At 36.2% G+C, this 20,258-nt stretch overlaps 1 protein-coding gene across 1 annotated transcript in view; it reads left to right on the top strand.

Moving 5' to 3' along the window:
* LOC118619781 (histone deacetylase 9-like) overlaps positions 1 to 6,775 on the top strand; it is a 234,982-nt gene extending 228,207 nt beyond the window's left edge. The window contains exon 11 of the mRNA XM_036246496.1: positions 6,729 to 6,775. Within this exon, the coding sequence (XP_036102389.1) occupies positions 6,729 to 6,768 (40 nt within the window). The 3' untranslated portion in view covers positions 6,769 to 6,775. The remainder of the gene's footprint in view (positions 1 to 6,728) is intronic.
* The last annotated feature ends 13,483 nt before the right edge of the window (positions 6,776 to 20,258 follow it).

Below are 20,258 nucleotides of genomic sequence, written 5' to 3'. Positions count from 1 at the left end.
AAGGTTAAAGGACAAAAGCATAAAAATAGGTATAATTTGTTAATGGATACACAATATAAAAAGATGTAAATTGTGACATTACAAATATAAACTGTTATCAGGTTGAAATAATCTGTTATATCTATAAGATGTTTCAAGTAAGACTCAGGGTAACCATAAAACAAAAACTATAGTAGGTACACACAATACAAAGAGAAGGTAATCAAAGTATACCACTATGGAAAATTATTAATTCAAAAGAAAGACAGGAAGAGAGGAAATACAAAACCAAAATAAAGCAGGGGTAGCTATACTGATAACAAAAGAAATACATATTAAGTAAAAAACTGTAACATGACACAAAGAAGATTGTTACATAGTGATAAAGAGGTCAACTTGTCAAAAGGAAATAATTATAAATATATATGTACCCCAAATCAGACACCTAAATGTATTTTGCAAATACTAACAGATCTGAAGGGAAAAATAGACAACAATACAATAATAGGGAAATTCAGTACCCCACTTTCTACAATGAATAAATCATCCAGACAGAAAATCAATGAGGAAATATTGGACTTAATCTATACTTTGACCACGTGTACCTAACAGACGTACACAGAATATTCCATCCAATGAATGGAAAATATATATACATTTCTTTCCATGTTCCACATGCAACATTCTCTAGAATAGGTCATATGTTAGGTCACAAAAACAGTCTCAGTGAATTTTAAAAGATTGAAATAACACCAGCTGTCTTTTGTGACCACAATCGTATGGAACTAGAAATCAATAACAGGAGATAAACTGGAAATTTCACAAGTATGTGGAAATTAAACAACACCTGTTCAATTTCTCTTTACAACTGAGCAACTAACAGATCAAGGATTAAAACAAAATAAAAAACAATTATCTTGAAACAAATGAAAATGTAAACACAGCCTAACAAAACTTCTGGGATACAACAAAAGCAGTGCTAAGATGCAAATTTATAGCAATAAATGCCTACATTAAAAAAGAAAGATCTCAAATAAACTAACTTTACTAACCTTAAGGACTAGAAAAGAACAAATTAAGCATAACATCAACAGAAGAAAGGAGGTAAAAATCAGAGCAGAAATAAATGAAGTAGACTATAGCCCTGGCCAGTTTGGCTCAACAGAACATTGGCCTGCGGTCCAGACAGACCCGGGTTCGGTTCCCACTAAGGGCATGTACCTCGGTTGCAGTTTGTCCCCAACCCTGGTTGAGTCATGCAGGAGGAAGCCACTCGATGTGTCCCTTTCACGTCGATGTTTCTCTCTCTCTCTCTCTTCCTCTCATTCCTTCCCACTCTATCTGACCAAAAAATGGGAAAATGTCCTTGGGTGAGGATAAAAAAAAAAATGAAATAGACAATAGAAAATATCAATAAAACTGTTGTTTTTTAAAAGATTTTAAAATGCCAAACCTTTAGCTAGATTTACCAAGAAAAGAAAAAAAGAGATAACTCAAATAAATAAAATTATAAATGAAAGAGGAGACTTTATAACTAATGCCACACAAATAAAAGTGTCATAAAAGACTATTATGAACAATTATATGCCAACAAATTGGACAGCCTACAAGAAATGGATACATTCCTAGAAGCATACAACCTAGGAAGTTCGAATCAAGAAGAAATAGATAATCTAAAGAGGCCAATTACTAGTAAGGAAATTGAATCAGTAATCAAAAACTTCCACAAAAGAAAAGTCCAGTCTCATCGTTTCACTGGTGAATTCTTCTAAAAATTTAAGGACAATTTAACACCAATCCTTCTCAAACTCATTCCCCTCCCACCCCCCAAAAATTGAAGAGTAGGGAACACTCCCAACTAATTTTATGCAGCCAGTATTATCATGATACCAAATCCGGACAAGGATACTAAAAAAAGAAAACTATATAGGCCAGTATTCCTGATGAACCTAGATGCAAAATGTCTCAACAAAATACTAGCAAACCACTTTCAACAGCACATTAAAAGGATCATACTCCATGATCAAATGGTGTGTGAAGAATGGCTCAACATACGCAAATCAATCAATATGATACACCACATTAATATAATGAAAGATCAAAAAATTCATATGGTCCTCTCAATAAATGTAGAAAAAGCAATTGACAAAATGCAATATATTTGATAATAAAAACTCTCAGCAAATTGGGTACAGAGGTAACGTACCTCAACATAATAAAAGCTATTTACGACCCACAGCTAAAATACTCAACAACAAAATGTTGAAGGCTTTCCCTGTAACATCAAAAACAAGACAAGAATGTTTCTGTTTACTGATGACATGATCTTAAATATAAAAAATTAAAACAACAATGAGGTATCACCTCACACCTGTCAGAATGGCCGCCATCAACAAATCATCAAACAAGTGTTAGCAAAGGTGTGGAGAAAAGGGGACTCTAGTACACTGCTGGTGGGAATGCAGACTGATGCAGCCACTATGGAAAACAATATGGTGTTACCTCAAAAAATTAAAAATTGAACAGCCATTTGACCCAGTGATCCCACTTCTAGGAATATACCCTAAGAAGCCTGAAACACTAATCAGAAAGAATATATGTACCCCCATGTTCATAGCAGCACTATTTACAATAGCTAAGATCTGGAAACAGCCCAAATGTCCATCAGTAGACGAATGGATAAAAAAGCTGTGGTACATATATACAATGAAGTATTATGCAGCTGTAAGAAAGAAAGATATTTTATCCTTTGAGATGACATGGAGGGACCTGGGAAGCATTATCCTAAGTGAAATAAATCAAACAGAGAAAGAAAAGTATCATATGATCTCACTTATTTGTGGAATACAATGAACATAACAGTCTGAGGAATGGGGTAGTCCCAGAGACATGGAAGTTGGGTACAGACTGACAATCCCCAGAAAAGGGGGTGGTGGGGGAGAGATAAACCACAGAACTTAAATGCATGTATGCATGAACAATGGACATGGACAACAAAACTGGGGACAGGGCAGGGAGGGAGGGGAAGGGGGGGATAAGGGGGGGGGAAAGGAGAAACATCTGTAACAAAAATAAATTAATTAATTTTTAAAAAATCATAAAACTCCACCAAATCTGTTAAAACTTATAAACATCCAATGAAGTTTCAGGATGCAAAATAGGATCTATACACCAAAAACAATGAAGGCTCTGAATAAATAAATTGAAGAATACATAAATAAATGGAAATATATTCCATGTTCATGGATTAGAAGACTTTATATTGTTAAAACATCCATACTACCCAAAGTCATCTGTCGATTCAGTACAATTCTTATAAAAATTCCAATGGCATTTTTCATAGAAATAGGAAAAAATAATCCTAAAGTTCATATGGAACTACTGGAGTCCCTGACTAGACAGAGCAATCTTGAGACAGAATACAGCTGAAGACATCCTAAATTCAAACTATATTGCAAGGTTAAAGTAATCAAAACAATATGGCACTGGCATAAAAGACGCATAGACCAATGGAACAGAAATAAGCCCATGAATACGTGGTCACTGGTATTTGATAAGGGAGCCAAGAATACTCATTGGGAAAATAACAACTTCTTTGATAAATGGTTTTGGAAAAACTGTATATTCATATGTAAAAGAGTGAAATGAGACTCCTATCTTATACCCATCACAAAAATTAGCTCAAAATGAATTAAAAACTTAAATGTAAGACCTGAAACTATGAAACTCTCATTTAAAAAAAAATACTCCTTGACAATGGTCTTTGAGGTGGTTTTTAGATATGACAAAAACAGAAAAGCAATAAAAATAAACAAATGTGACTACTTCAGAAAACTTGTATATAGCAAAAGACACAATCAACAAAATGAAAAGGCAACCTATGAAAAAAGAGAAAATATTTGCAAATTATGTATCTAATAAGGGGTTGATATCCACAATATACATGAAACTCATACAATTTAATACTTAATAATAATGATAATAATAATAATCCAATTTAAAAATAGGCAAAGGACTAGAATATTTTTCTAAAGAACATGTACAAATGGTCAAAGCTACATGAAAAGGTGCTCAATATCACTAATCATCAGGGAAATGCAAACCAAAGCAACAATGAGATCTTTTCTTACATGTGTTAAAATGGCTACCATAAAGTAAAACAATAGATAAAAATATTAGTGAGGATATGGATAATAGGGAACCTTGGGGAACTATAGATCGGAATATAAATTGGTACAGCCACTGTGGAAAGCAGTATGGAGGACCCTCAGGAACTTAATAGCAGAAGTACCATATGATCCAGCAATCCCACTTCTGGGTATATATCCAAAGGAAACAATCATGATCTTGAAAAGATATCTGCACTCTCATGCTTATTGCAACATTATTCACAAAAGCCAATACATGGAAACAATCTAGTGTCCATTGACAGATGACTGGATAAAGAATGCCATCTATATAGCAATGAAATATTATACAGCCGTAAAAAAGAAAATTCAACATAGTTCTTACCATAACAACACACAATAATGGCAATAATGTGAAGTGAAAGGTCAGTTATTGTGGTAAACATTTTGCAATATGTGTATGTATCAAATCATCACATTGCACACCTTAAACATCCACAATGTTGTATGTCAATTATATCTCAATAAAATTGGAGGGAAAAAAATTGGAAAATTCAGTCTCCATTAAAATACTTAGTTTGAGGATTCTATAACTGTATTATATTCTCAAATGTAAATAATTTTGCATGTTTACATATAACTTAATTTAGTTACTTAAATGTTTCCTTAGTTTAATTTTTCTTTTCAGAATGCTGGTACTTTTAGTTTTGAAGGATTTTCAATAGAATTTTAATTATTTAAATAGCTTTTATCTTATATAGCAACTCTAAGCACTTTCTCACAACTTTCCTATCCAGTACACTCTCAGACAGGCTATAACTTCCTTAGAAATTATTATTTTATTTTATATTTTTAGTGTTTCACATGGCTCATTTGTAACTTTCTTTTTGGTAATATTAATGTTAAATAATGAATACATAATATTTCTCTATCTCTTTTTTAGTTAATTTATTTTTGTTACAGATGTTTCTCCTTTTTCCCCCACTGATTCCCTTTCCATTCGTTTTTTTTTTTAATTGATATTAGAGAGAGAAAGAGGAAGGGAGAGGGAGAGATAGGAACATCAATGAGAGACAACATCGATTGGCTGCCTTCTGCACGCCCCCCACTGGGAATCAGGCCCACAACCTGGGCATGTGCCCTGACCAGGAATCGAATTGGTGACCTCTTGGTGCATGGGCCGATGCTCAGCCTCTGAGCTGCAACGGCTGGGCTGATATTTCTTATTCTTTAGAAGATGCATTATAGTGTTTTTATTACCATTCCATGGATAAAAATCTTTAGGTATTTGAAATTTGTTATTAAAATGCAAGTTAAAATCTTGGCATTTTTCCTTATAAATCTATAAACTAACATGGCTAAATAGTTCATTTGTTTCCATAAACAGCTGTTTTTCAAACATAGCATTTTTTTTCTAGTATGAAAGTAATTCATTATAAAATACTGGCAAGTAGATAAACAATATGAAAAAGAAAATTAAAACCACCTACATATCATTCCACCACCCAGAAAAAACCATCATCAATGTATATATGGTGTTTCCTTATGGTAGCATAGTCATAACTATTTATCTGTATGCTATTGGACACAATTTAATGCGTGTGTTAGATGACGAAAAGATAGATCCAAAGTATTAAATAACTAATGTCTCATAGTGTTTGTTGTAAACAAGTTCATTTTACCGCCTTTATTTCTTTTTAACCTGCACTAATTCTATAAGGACATCTTTTTGCTCATGGTCTTAAACCTGAACTCACAGCCTCACAGAAGTGCAGTTACAATATTAACAAGTTGCAACATTAGCAAATCGCAGAGCTCAGACTCAAATGCAATTCTTCCTGCATCTAAAAATCCAGTATTGTACCCTGACAATCCAGCCACCTCATGTATGTGGATTTCTGCTACAATTTGTCCTTTTTGGCTAAATTAAAAAATCATTCTAAGAGTTTGCCTTAAAACACCCTCAGAGTGTTACTAAATTAAGGTTAAATCTCAAGTATAAATTTTCAAGCAATTAGTTTTGGTTTTACCCGAGCAGAACACCCCGCAGATGATGCCGAATAAAAACTATTTACACACTACCATAGTGCATTTCTTGTAAAAACGTTGGGTCTGTAACAGCGATTTGCTAATCAAATTCAGAATTTGATTTGAAATGCCTCCGGCAGGCAGCCAATCCAGTTATGAAAGAACAGAAGCAAAAACCAGAACCCTGGTGCGTTTCCTCCAGAAGCTAGCTGGGTCCTTTGCTCTAGTTAGCAAACTGGTTCCATAGGAAATCACTGCAATTGCTCCTAAAATAAAATATCGTAGTTAATTTCTTCAATAAATTATTGGACTGAGCTAGACACAAAACATGTACATTTTGGAATCTAGAGTTATAAAATATTCTGACATGTTTTAATATAAACAGGAACATTTCCAATGATTGCTTGGATCTAAAATGTTTTTCCACTTGACATTTGTTTATACTTCCTAGGAAAGAAACTCTATTTATGGATAACTGAATAACACAAATAAACATTAGAGAGAGCTGAAAAATCAGCTTTGATTATGCATGAAAATCTACAATGTCATTGTGTACTCTTATGCCGTATTCTGATTGCCTGTTTATTTTTACAGAATCGCTGGTGAGCCTATGGAAGAGGAGCCAGCCTTGTGAAGTGCCAAGTCCCCCTCTCCCCCCATATTTCCTGTGTGTGACATCATTGTGTATCCCCCCACCCCAGCACCCACAAACATGTCTTGTCTGCTGCCTGGGTGGCACAGATTCGATGGAACATAAACACTGGGCACAAAATTCTGAACAGCAGCTTCACTTGTTCTTTGGATGGACTTGAAAGGGCATTAAAGATTCCTTAAATGTAACCGCTGTGATTCTACAGTTACAGTAAACCACGATGGGAAGAAATGCTTCCAGCCTGCATTTAATGTGCTGGGCGCCCGCTCCCAGGCCCGAGTGGGAACTCGGAACACCCAGTACAGCAGCAGACACTGGTCATGACAAACGCTGTGACAGCCAGTGAAATTTTGGGCAAAGCCTAAGAAATCCTCATTCCTGACATTCTGATCAGTTTTTTATTGGGTAATTTTTTTTTTTTTTGTCAACCAGTCTCAAATTGTTTACAGGATTTGCTTTCAGCTACGAACGGATAGCAATTCCCGACAGATCGCAGGGATTTTTTTGTTTTGTTTGGTTTTGCCTGTTTTTTTGGCCTTTGTTCGAACACATGGTTCGACTCTTGCTAGTTAAGGGTTCGAGATGGAGGGGCTGGGCTGGGGCTTTCTCAGAGGGACAGACCATGCTAGATCTCAAGGTGCACATGCCAAACGAACCGCAAGAGCTGTATATGATGGTGCAGTATTTATGGCACTTTTTGCGGGAGGAAAAAAATGACCCTATTTCCCAAACACCCTGCGTTCTCACGCGCAAAGATTTGCAACCCGCCTGAGGCTGAACTCTCCCTCCCCCGGTCCCTGCTCCATGACAGTACTTCTGAGCATATGTTCCGCGGAGGGTTTCCAGTGTCTTTGAAAACTTTTCAAGGATGGTCTTAATTTGTTCCAAATCTATCAAGAACTTCCTCTCTCACTTTTCTTTTTCTGCCTTCCATCATTTCCTTTCTTCCTACTTTTCATCCTTTCTTCCTATGTAGAAGCTCAAGATTACCCACAGTCTTCCCCAGGGCTCAGGAGCTTGGAGTATTTGCTCTATTTACGTATACTTGCCAGGTTAACCCAGTCGCTGGGTCAAATGTGTTCTTACAGCTGTGAAATCATGGAGGTGACTAGGACGTAACAATTGTACTGACTATTCTAGAACTTGGAAATGCGTTCATGAACCCATTGCCTGTTTGAAGTCACCTGAAACTGAGTTGATCTTGAAATTGTGCCTTCGTGTGAGAAAAAGCAACCACCACAAACTTAACCTTCACACATGTTGCCTTGGCGTCTGAGGCTAAAAATAATGGACATTTATTTCTGAGATTAAAAGTGAATTATTAGTATAAGTGGGTTATCCTCCTACCATCCAAAATTCTGTTTCAATGTATAACTCTAACACATAAAGACACTGATACAGAGTACCTCGCAGTATTTAATATCTGACAATGCTTTTGAAAGAGTTGATGTTTCTTTTTATATATTTTCCTAACTCAAAGGATATATTAAATCCATAAGTGAAGATTGTCATGCTTTTATTCAGAAATCTGAAAGAAACCTTAATTAAAACAAGGTTTTAGGGAAGGCCATGATATGAAAGATACGAAACAATATGGTTTTAGTTAAAGAGGACTCTAACCTGTAAATCAAAGATGAAAGATTTCACTCAAGTAGAATTATATAACTCCCTTTTGTTATACAGTCAGACCATATTTTTCATGCGTTTGGTTTTTTTAGGATTACCATTTTAATTTTAAAGACTTTTATTACATATACAAAAATGGCTCAATACTTGGTTTTAACGTCTTAGAAATTTGAGACGTCCTTTGAAATAGGAAATCTGAAGTGGAATGTAACTCAGTATTAGGTGAAAAAATTGCGTTCATTGAATAAGTAAGGTCAATCTTGATTCACAATAGTAATGAATTTTTTTTTTGTAAAAAATGTCATGATATTTTCAGAGAAATTTATGCCAGTCATATTTGCTAGTTCTTGCTATTTTGCTGTAATCTCTTGAAATTCACTTAAAGAAAACCTAATAATGGTGCCAAAGGCTTTTTAGAAAGGCTCCCCTATTTAAAACATAAAGTTATACCATTTTAATTGGAAACATAATTGCGACTATTTAAAAATAAATTTGATATTTACAAATCTCTATTTTTGCTCTCAATCCTCCCAAATATGTTTTAGATGTTGAATAAGAAAATGAAATAGTATAGTGCCAACATACTAATTTGCTGGTGTTCCCTACAATAATTTTATCGCAGTTTTATGCACAGCCACCAATCTGATAGAGCCAGATCACTGGGACATCTCCATGATTATTTAGATTTAAAACATAACACATTAATGAGTTAATTACACATCCTTCCATGTGCTACCGTACCAGTTGGTTGCACTGAGAGTCTTGAGATACACTGAGAGGTAGATAAAACTATGGGGCGGATTAATCACAGCTGAATGTGGTGGTAAGAACAGAAGGTAGTGCTTTTTTGTTTTACCCTTACAAGGTGTACTGTAGCTTTCAGGGACAGAATGGAGACTTTTGGAGAATATTAACATGTCTTTAGAAATAGCCAGCACTGTTTGAAAGGGTAGTTTCACTTGTATAGTTTTCTTGACAGACACATCTAATTGTATTGCTCACAGTAGTTCCCAGTAAAAGACTATCAGAAGAATTTGTCCCCAAGCTTTATCAATAATCTTTCTGATCCATACTTCGAAGGATAATCACATAGGCTTTCTCACAAACTCATAATAATGCACATATGAAGAATAAAAATGTTTTTTGAGAAATCTATTAGTAAACAGTGCTAGGAGTTCAATTTAATAAGACGTAATTATGGGTACAAAAAATGTAAGAAAATTAATTTTTGCAATTTTATAATACAATCTGGGCTTGTATATTAAATTGCAGAACTGTTTTTTATTAGATAATAAGTGACCTCAAACGGTAACAGTGGCTATTTAATCATTGCTTAGGAAGTAGGAAGAATATTTTAAGATAAAATATTTTTAAATATTTTAACAAATTAAATCATCCATAATGGAGATAGAAATCACCTTTTGGAGAAAACAGAGATACTTATGAAAACTACTACCAATCACATTTCCCTTACCAATCCTCGGAATGCAAAACTTGCCTCCAGTTCTGACCAAAACCCCCTGTAAAACTCTCACGCACCTCTCCATGACAACACGGTGGATTCGAAAACAGGACATCTCACTCGAAGGTTTTAGAAACTATGGGACTGATCTCTCCGAACAGCTCAGTGCTATTCTAGTTCTGAAGGCCATTCATCCAGCTGTGTAGATATACTGGGCTGCTGTACAGATACCATATGGAAGTAAAACAGAACAGTCATGTGGGAAATGTCCTGTTAGACTATTTCCTTTCGATCAATATTTTATACTTATTTCTTTATCCCAGTATTTATGTTTAGGACAATTTATGTAATTATTTCTTTCCACTAGCTTTTGAAAGTTTACTGTCGGTTTGTCTCAATGAAACTATTGAATATCTAATAGTCACTAAACGAACAAGCCAAAGGTGTCTGTATTAAAGTGATTCATTCTGAGCTTGAAGTAATAACTCTGTCAGAGTTTGACATTGTCATTTCTAGCAGCATCTATCTTAACATTCTTCCCTGTTTTCAGAAATGACATCACTTGGCATGCTGAGAAAATAAGAAGGGAAAAAAGTGGGAAACAACATACCTGTCCAACTCTTCATAAAGAGGGCACTGTCCCCTTCCAAAGAGATGAAAACCGGTGATCGGTGCTAAGGAATGAAGGCATTTTATTGTCTCCAAAACTGATCATCAACATGGTCATGATCATCATCAAATATTTCTTGTCTTCTCAAAGGACACAATTATATTTTGGGCTCCAGCAGTATTTTGTACCATTTACTTCCTTTTCAATGAAGTATCATGAGTATTACATCACCTTTATCAACCCCATCACTAAAATACAGAAGAGCCTCTCTAGGGCTTCTTTTCCCGGTCATATTGATATGGGAAATCATACATACCCTTGCCTCCTCTGAGCTTCCTTTCACTCCATCCAGTGTTTCATGAAGCACAGCATGATTGTTGCATGGCCAGAGTATACATGTTTTAGATGAACATGGTATATTCACACAGGACTCTTTAGCTTGATTTCTCCAAATTAACTACAGTCCATTTTTTTAAAAATGTCTCTTTATTGTTGAAAGTATTATCGATGTCCTTCCTTTTCCCCCCATTGACACCCTCCTCCCTGCTACCTACCCTCCTCCAAAACAACTGAGTCAGTTACGAATATGCTGGAAAAAAACCGGGTCAGACAACTGAACCTTTGACTGTTGACCTGGTGCTGTTTGGACTTGATCTCAATCACACAGTAATAGGGTTGTAACAATCTCTCAAACCATCTTAATTCTCAACCTGAAACATTTAGCAAATATATGGTGAATTCAACTTACAGTGCCGATCATTCTAACCAATAATGTCCTTTCTACGCTTCTCTCCCTCCCCAGTCCAACTGCCGATACCAAATTGCCATATCTAATCTATCAGTATAATTTTTTAAATCTCTACTATATGTTTTCTAAGTAGAAACAACTTTGGCAACTTGTTTCTGAGACACCACTGAGTATACTTTCTTTTCTGCCATTTTATATAAACACTCTCTATCTTTGTTTTTCTCTCTTTCTTTGTAAGAACCACTTGACTTTTGTACTATATTCTTATCTGAAAAGATAGATCAAGTTATTGTGTTTTGATCTACAAGTCTGGATGTGCCACTTTGTTTTATTAATATAGACTTTCTCTTTTTGTCTCAAATATAGTTTTCCACCATTCCTCTTACTACACATTGTGTTGTGCTAGTCATCACAGAGAGAGGTTTGTACACAGAATATTCTTGCCCTTTGGATGATGTGTTTATGGCTCAAACCCACAAGCATAAACTCCAAACTGAAGAAAAAATGCAAAAGAGAAATTTTAAATTAATATAATTTGAAAGTAAGATATTTCCAGACTGTTCAAAGAAAATCAAGTCCTTTTATTTTTCTGTTTGGGCCTTAGGCACATTGGAGGCGAATGTTGCAACCTCAAATAAAAGAAGGAGAGTCAAAGTTTTATGAGACGGTGTGGTCACATCCTTTCTGCTTCACTGTGGTGCCCTTTCTTGGAGTTGGCATTTTATGACAATTGATAGAGATCTTGCAACGATGTCTGGCTATTGCTTTTATGAACTTAACATTGAGTAGAAATGGAATAATTTAAAAAACACCTTAAGCCCTGGCTGTTTTGGCTCAGTGGTTAGAGCATCGGCCCCATGACCTGAAGGGTCTCAGTTCGATTCTGGTCAAGGGCATGAACCTGGGTTGCAGGTTCGATCCCTGGCTTTGGTTGGGGTCGTGCAGGAGGCAGCCAATCAATGTGTCTCTCTCACATGGAAGTTTTTTTTTCTCTTTCTCCCTTCCTCCCCCCAAAAAAGAAAAACAAACAAACAAACAAACAAACAAAACCACCTTAGGGATTAAGAATTCTAACATCAGAGGCCGGAATGGCAATTCCTTGGGTACGCACACTTTGTTTTTAGATGCAAACCCCCATGGGCTCTTCCTGAATGTAAGATTCTCTGACTCCTTGTGGATAAGCAATGTCAGTGTCTGTCTCTACAACAGCTGGGCATATGAAATTACCCTTTTGGTGGTTGCTGGGCACAAGAAGCATACTATTAAAAATGAGTGACCGTTTAGTAGATTATAGCCTAGGCAGTTTGTGTCATTTGAAAACAAATATCCTGATATTTTTAAATAATGTGGGCAAGGCAGGCAGGAAGCCAATATTTATTACCCTTGTGATTAAACATTCTAGGCCTGGTTTGTGGATGTGTATGCCAGTAATCTGGAGTTTCTGGCTTCGTGTAAAATTTAAATGTCTTTTCTATCGTGGTCTGATATCTGTTTCTGTAATAAGATCAGTGTGTTGTCCTCTGTGCACCAGTGGTTTTGCCCTTAATTTTTTGGCTACCATTCACCAAAATCTGTCATCCAGGGCTGCTGAGGAAAGTCCATGTTGCCAAACTTCTTTTCTTAAAACTGTGCTGCCAGTGATGCTTTTCCACGTGTGAAAAATAATTATCCAGTAAAGGATTAATACCTAGTAACAATCCCATTGTTGAACATTTTCCCGCAATGTTCACCTTCTTCCTGACTCCTTTGTTTTTTTTTGTATTTGAGAATATTAAATGGAAAATTCAATGGTGTGTTCCAAATTATCATTGATGTTAATATCATGACTTTCCTTCAAAGAGGTTGAAAGATTCCCTTTTGTCTTGTGTTTTCTACTGAATTAGATTTTCCTCTAGTACTAGTGTGAATAAAAGCTATTTGAAATAAAAGTGTTCTTAGTTTTTCTACCTTTTTGGTGCCTGCCATTAGACTCTGAATACTAGCTATTTGACAAACATTTGTTGAATGAATAAAATATTACTGATTATAAATTTCTGTGACATATACTGTTCCACTTTCAAAATATGAAAGGGTTATTTGCAAGTAAATCTCCATTTGAATGACGTGAGAATTCAACAAAAGAAGAAAAAGTAAATGAAAACAGAGTTGCTATTTGAGTGTAATTTGTTGGTCAGGATAAAGAAGAATAGCTAACACTGACTAAGCACCAACCACGTGCCTGATACAATTCTGAGCACTGTACCAAAATTAGGTACCCTACTTCGTGTATTATTACTCCCATTTACAGATGAGCTCATGGAGCACAAAAAAGGTTAATTCATTTACTTATTGTTACAGATAGTGAGAGATAAAATTAAATCCTCATCTATGGCTATCTAGCTCTAAAGTCTGTTCTCTCTCCAAATGGCATACATGATACGTCCAAGATGGTGTGCTAACGGCATTCTTAATCTACAAAAACTATGAATAAACTTCAGTATAGACTGTGCTCGGTCTCTGCTAACCTTTTGATTTTATTAAATTATCATTTTAAATGGATCTGGTCATTGTGACTAGATTTGTACAGTAAGAACAAGTTACAAAACAGTTCTTTTTCCCCCGTTTCAACATTTTTCTTTAATGTAGCCAAGAACCCTAAGATGTCTTTGGAATACATATTCCAAAAACTCTTGAAATCTATTCCAAGACCAATACTTATTTTTGTATTTTATAAGCCCCTGTAATGTTTAACATTCTAAAATATAAGTGTTTCCAGTGGACAATGGTTTGGGCTCCTTCTGGGAAAAGACAGGAATATTTTGTCTAACAGAAAGTAAACTTGAGACAGAGTGGGTAGGTAGAGTCAGTTTCAATGGTAAACAACCTAAGTTTAATAAGATTTGTCAAATGGCAAATGTTACTTCATAGTTCTTTGTTTCTTTTAAGTTACCATGGTGAAAAGAGAGCAATTAAAAAAATGGAGTAGGCCCTGGCCAGTTTGGCTCAGTGGTTAGAGCGTCGTCCCGCGGACCAGAGAGACCCAGGTTCGGTTCCCGCTAAGGGCACGTACCTCGGTTGCAGTTTGTCCCCGGCCCCACATCGATGTTTCTCTCTCTTTCTTCCTCCCTCTGTATCTGAAGATAAATGCAAAAATGTCCTCAGGTGAGGATAAAAAATAAAAAAAACTGGAGTAGAAGTAAAACATAAGAATGAGTGTGTTGTTATTTTTTAAAAGTAGTTTGCAGTTAAAAATAGAATTATAAGGATTTTTTTTAATACTTAAGATTAAGTAGAGTTATTTAATTCAAAGTACTTCTAAATATTGTGATTTCTTCTTAGCTTTGTAATATCAATATCAATTCTTATGGCCGTCCCAGATCACCAGAAATTTCCCACGTACCCTAATAATTTTGGAAAATAGATAGCTGTTCTTTCAGATGTCATAGAATAGAGAAACAGGATTCAGGGAAAGGGGTGCATGGATTCCTTTTTTTAATCTTTAAAAAACTGGAGGTATAATAAATAAGTAAAATAAAGATCATATTTAAAGTCAACTTTAAAGTTCTTAGTGTATCTGCAAAAGACACTATTAACTTCATATTGAAAGCATATATAGTACATTTAAAATCTGTATAGTCCCACATATAATTGTGCTTTTTCTTTCAAAATAATTTTCCAAAAAAATAAGATTTAAAAAATTAAAATGTGATAAAGTAAATGTATTCAATGATATAAAAATAAAATTTTAATAACAGTTAATATATTTATGAAAATGTATTCTTAATTGGATGCTAAGGCTTTATATCTAAGTTAAATGACGTTGTTCCTTTCTTTTTTTATTTATTTTTTAATCCTCACCCAAGAATGTTTTTCTACATTGATGTGAGAGGGACACATCGACTGGTTGCCTCCCACACTACCCTGAGCAGGGCCGGGGACAAACCACAACCAAGGTACATGCCCTTGGCTAGAATCGAACCCACGACTCATTGGTCCGCAGGTCGACGCTCTAACTGTTGAGCCAAACCAGCCAAGGCATGATGTTGTTACTTTTAAGAATGTATATTGTAATGCACTATTTTTAATTTTATTCTTTGCCAAACATTTATTTTAGTTATTTTATTCTAAAAATTAAAATATTAATAGTTATTAAAACCTTATCTTGTGCTCATATTCAAGTCTCAAAACATTCCTGTGAGGGAAGTAATTTAATAAAAGAGGAAATTGAGGCGTAAATATTGGGGGAATAAAAAAAAACTTCTTAAATGCTATTCAAGCTAATTTATTCAATCTAATCAACTGAATGCCTACTATGTGTCACAGGTATTCAGTATTGTTCTCCTAATAACATGGAACCTAGCCAGAAAATGGGCAATATAACTATATAAAATAAGTGAAAATTTTATTACAGTCCCTCTTATATAGTTACAAAATAAATATTACCACAGAATAGATTTGGGTTTAGAATTGTGCAATACTAAGGCTTTAAAAAACATGTGAGCTGTCTTCTTTCTCCATAGAATTATAACATAGAGGCAGAGGTAAAAATATATTCAAGAAATATTTGTCACATATAATTATTATTTTATTTTTCTATTACAGTTTACATTCAAGATTATTTTGCATTCGTCCCAGGTGTACAGCATAGGGTTAGACAAGCATATACTTGACAAGCTGGGCCCATCGATGTTTCAAGTACCCACCTGGCACTGTACAGTCATTATAATATTATTGACAATATTCCACTGCTATACTTCATATCCCCAGGACTATTTTGTGACTACCAATCTGTAGTTCTTAATCTTTTTTACATTTTTCACCTAGCCACCCAACCTAGTTACAATAATTATATTCACAAGAAGATCCGTGCAAAGATCTATCAAAAGAATAGATAGGATTTAGGGTGTTTGTTAATGTCTATTTAATCCCTAGTGTCTACCTTTTTTTATGTCAACATTTAACTGAAAATATATAATGCTGAGAATTAGAAATCTAGGAGATAAAATTTATAGAGATCCTAAAAATCCCCTTAGAAATTGCTTTCTAAATGGCAGCCATTTACATTTCTCTCATTCTTTCTTTTTTTTTAAATTATAGTTTTCTGTACTTTGAGTGCCAGATAATGATGCTCTTCAGCAACCATTCCTGCTTTATTTCATTTGCCCTTTAATGAAACATAATTTCCTATAGATTTTTATATTCAAAGTACTGGTCTTGATAAGCAATACTTTCAGTAATTGCATTAGACCCCCAAATCCTGATAGACCGTAACATCCTCATCAGACAGAATGTATTGATAAGGGATCTCTATGCAATTTAAACTATGAGGCCATTCTGATGTTTTAATTTCCTCCGTTTAAAATCCAGCCTATTTTTAACTAAATGCATTCTGTTTTTTATGGTTACATCTATGGCCATCTCCCCCATGAAACTATTAGATTCAACCCAGGAATCCAGCACAGCCAAAAACACTGCTTTGCAATTATTGAATATAAAAGGATTGCTAGATGCTAGGAAATAGTCCCTTCTTGTCACTACTCCCTCTAAGCTCCATGGAACGTGAATGGAAAAGTACATGATGCCCCACACTATAACCTGTGTTACAAAATCATTGTCCTTTCTTTGGGATCAAGCCAAGGCAGGTGTTTAGAGCTTTAAGAAACTATTTTAAAAGCAGGCAAGTATATAAATTTTGTTTACTCTAAGATTCAAGTTTGGTTGATGTATTCCTAGAGTCTCCCCAGAGAAGATGCAGAAATGGAACTGCGGACTTTCAGTCTCCAGTCGCATGTCTACAATGAAATAGCTTGTGACAGTGGGTTAGTTCATTATCTTCTCATGACCTTCATTTCTTTTCTTCCCTTTGATGCTTTGAAAGTTAAAACATTCTCCTTCTGTTATTTTAGAAAAATTATATATTATATTTATATTGCTTTAGTGGTTACTCATATTAATAAAATACCCACTTGGGCCCATCTGGTGTGGCTCAGTAGACTGAGCATCACCCCATGGACTGAGAGGTCCTGGTTCAATTCCCAGTCAGGGCATGTGCCAGGGTTGTAGGCTCGATCCCCAACAGGGGGCGTGCAGGAGGCAAATGATCAATGTTTCTCACATTGATGTTTCCGTCTCTCTCCCTTCCTCTCTCTAAAACACTATAAAAACATATTTAAAAAATAAATAGGCAAATAAATAAAATGCCATTTGAGTTCTAGTGAAGAGGCTGGTATAGGTAAACACAGTACTCAACTCCTTGCACAACCACATGAAAATTACAACTAAACTACAGAACAACCATCACTCTGAACCACCTGAAATCTAGCAGAACAGAAGTTTTATAACTAAGGATATACAGAAGGAGCCACCTTGACACTGATGCAGGGGTGGACACATGGAAACTGCTGGTCCTACACCCACATGGAGTGGATACAAATCAGGAGGGACAGCTGGGCTGTGGGGTCCTCCCTGAGAAGCAAGAAATCCTAGCCTCACACCAGATACCCCAGCCCAGGGTTCCAGAGCCAGGAAGAGAAGTCCCCATAACTTCTGGCTGTAAAATCCAGTGGAGTTTGTGGCTGAGTGAGACAGAGGGCGGCTGAAGACTCAAATGTTCCTCTTAAAGGGCCCGGACACAGACTGACTTGGCCTCACTGGCTCTAAACTCCAGCACTAAGGCAGCAGCTCGGGGGTGGGAGGGCCATCAGGGACGTGCAGGGAGGAACTGAGTTGTCTGGTATTAGAGCAAAGGCTGGATGGGGCAGCTTTATCGCAGGCAGAGGTGGGGGCAGAGGCCATTGTTGCTTTTCTGGATCTCCACCAACTGGACTAATGCTGTTAGCCCTGCCCTGGTGATTCCCAGACACCCCACCCCGCCCACCTTGCATATGGACCCAAGCCATTCCCAGTGGCTTTTTTCATACTGACAGCCAGTCTTGACTCATGCTTCAGATTTTTTAAAAATGTCTCAAACAAGCAGCATCTGGCCTTGGCGTGCCCTGTACCTCTCGTTAAGTGGCCCAAGGCCTGGAACTAGTGGCAGCCAGCCTTGGTTTGCAGCTTGGCTTCTCCTGGGCACCTCCAAGCTCAGCACAAGCAGCAGCCATCTGCAGATCACTTTGTAGCTCATGCTGGGTAGCCCCGGGCCAGGCACAGGTGGCAGCTGACTTTGGCTTGAAAGTCCCAGGAGGCCCCAGAGCCAGCACACCTGGTGGACAGATTCAGACCACGTCAAAGAACCACCCAACCACCTCCATAAGCGACACACTCAATGGACAGACCCAGCAGGCACCAGAGCCCTGCTGGAGTAAGTCCTACTCCACTGAGGAGGGGGGTGCTGCACAGTTGATCCTCCACAGTGGTCTCAACCAGTACTTGCAGCTGATTGGCCTGGAGGTAAACTCCTCACACTGAGATGCCAACAGTAATCAAGGCTCAACTACAAGAGGAAGGTATACACAGCCCACACTGGCGGTGCACCTCAAGTGCCCACTTGGGTGAACTGGTAGGCTGTGTCATTGGACGCTACAGGACACCTACTACGTAAAGCCCAGCCTGAGATGTAGCAGCTCTACCTAAAAGAAACAAGCACTTGGGGGCTGCCAAAATGAGGGGACAAAGAAACATGTACCAAATGAAAGAATAGAACAAAACTCCAGAAAAAAAACTGAACAAAATGGAGTCCAGAAAGTGCAGAGAGTCCCAAACAAGGTGAACCTGAAGATGCCCACACCAAGACACATCCTAATTAAAATGCCAGAGGTTAAAGACAAAGAATCTTAAAAACAGCAAGAGAAAAGCAGTTAGTTATCTAGAAGGGAGCTCTCATAAGACTCTCAGCTGATTTCTGAACAGAAAGTTTGCAATCCAGAAGGGAGTGGCAAGAAATATTCAAAGTGATAAAAAGTAAGCGCCTACAACCGAGATTACTCTGCCAGCAAAGCTGTCATTTAGAATCAAAGGACAGGTAAAGAGCTCCCCAGACAAGAAAAAGCCAAAGGAGTTCATCACCACCAAACCAGCTGAGGGGTAGGAGTGGGGCACCAGGGACAAGAACTATTAAAGGGTCTCCTTTAAGAAGAGAAAAAAATAAAAGAGCAAAAATATGAATAATAATATTGCAATAAATGCATATCAACAATTACTTGAAATGATGAAATTTGGCCAATCTGCAACAACATGAATAGACCTAGAGGGTATTGTGCTGAGTGAACTAACTCAGAGGAAGACAAATACCATATGATTTCACTTATATGTGGAATCTAAAAAACAAAATAAACAAGCAGTACAGAAAAAGACTCATAGACACATAGAACATTTTGATGGTTGCCAGATGAAAGGGAGGTTGGAGGAATGGGGGACAAGGTGAAAAGATTAAGAAGTACAAATTGGTAGTTATAGAATAGTCAAGGGGATGTGAAGTACAACATAGAGAATATAGTCAATAATATTATAATAACTATGTATGGTGTCAGATGGGTACTAGATTTATCGAGGGGATCACTTAGTAAGTTATATAATGTCTAATCACTGGGTTGTATGCTTGAAACTAATATAATATTGCATGTCAACTGTAATTGAAAACTGAAAATTATTTAAAGCCAAAAATTAAAAATAAAGTATCCACTTGATTTAAGGTCAATTTTTTGGATCACACATCTCTACTTTCCCTTTGCAGAAAAAAAAGCCTTAAATTGCATTGATTTCTATATAACCTGTTTAATCTTATATCTCACTATTGACTAGTATTTAGTTTCATTTTGTTTTTAAACCTTGATTTTATTTGCAACAGTCATTGCTATATATCAGTGATTATTAATGTTTATTCATTTGTAACAATAATAATAGTAAGTTAGTAATTATTGAATTTTATCAAGTTTGCCAATTTCTTTGCTCAATAATTTTATGTGCACCCCATTTCTTCTTTCAGGCATGGAGAGATTAATTTTTTCCCACTTTTCCTGACTGAAATGTATTTTTGTTTTTTGGGGGTGGGGGGCACTCACTGTTAAATGATATATTGTCTGGGTATTGGACTCTAGGTTGTCAAT

This window comes from Molossus molossus, unplaced genomic scaffold (assembly GCF_014108415.1).
Source record: "Molossus molossus isolate mMolMol1 unplaced genomic scaffold, mMolMol1.p scaffold_m16_p_7, whole genome shotgun sequence".
In the NCBI taxonomy this organism is placed as follows: domain Eukaryota; kingdom Metazoa; phylum Chordata; class Mammalia; order Chiroptera; family Molossidae; genus Molossus; species Molossus molossus.
This window is presented reverse-complemented; position numbering and strand designations above follow the sequence as displayed.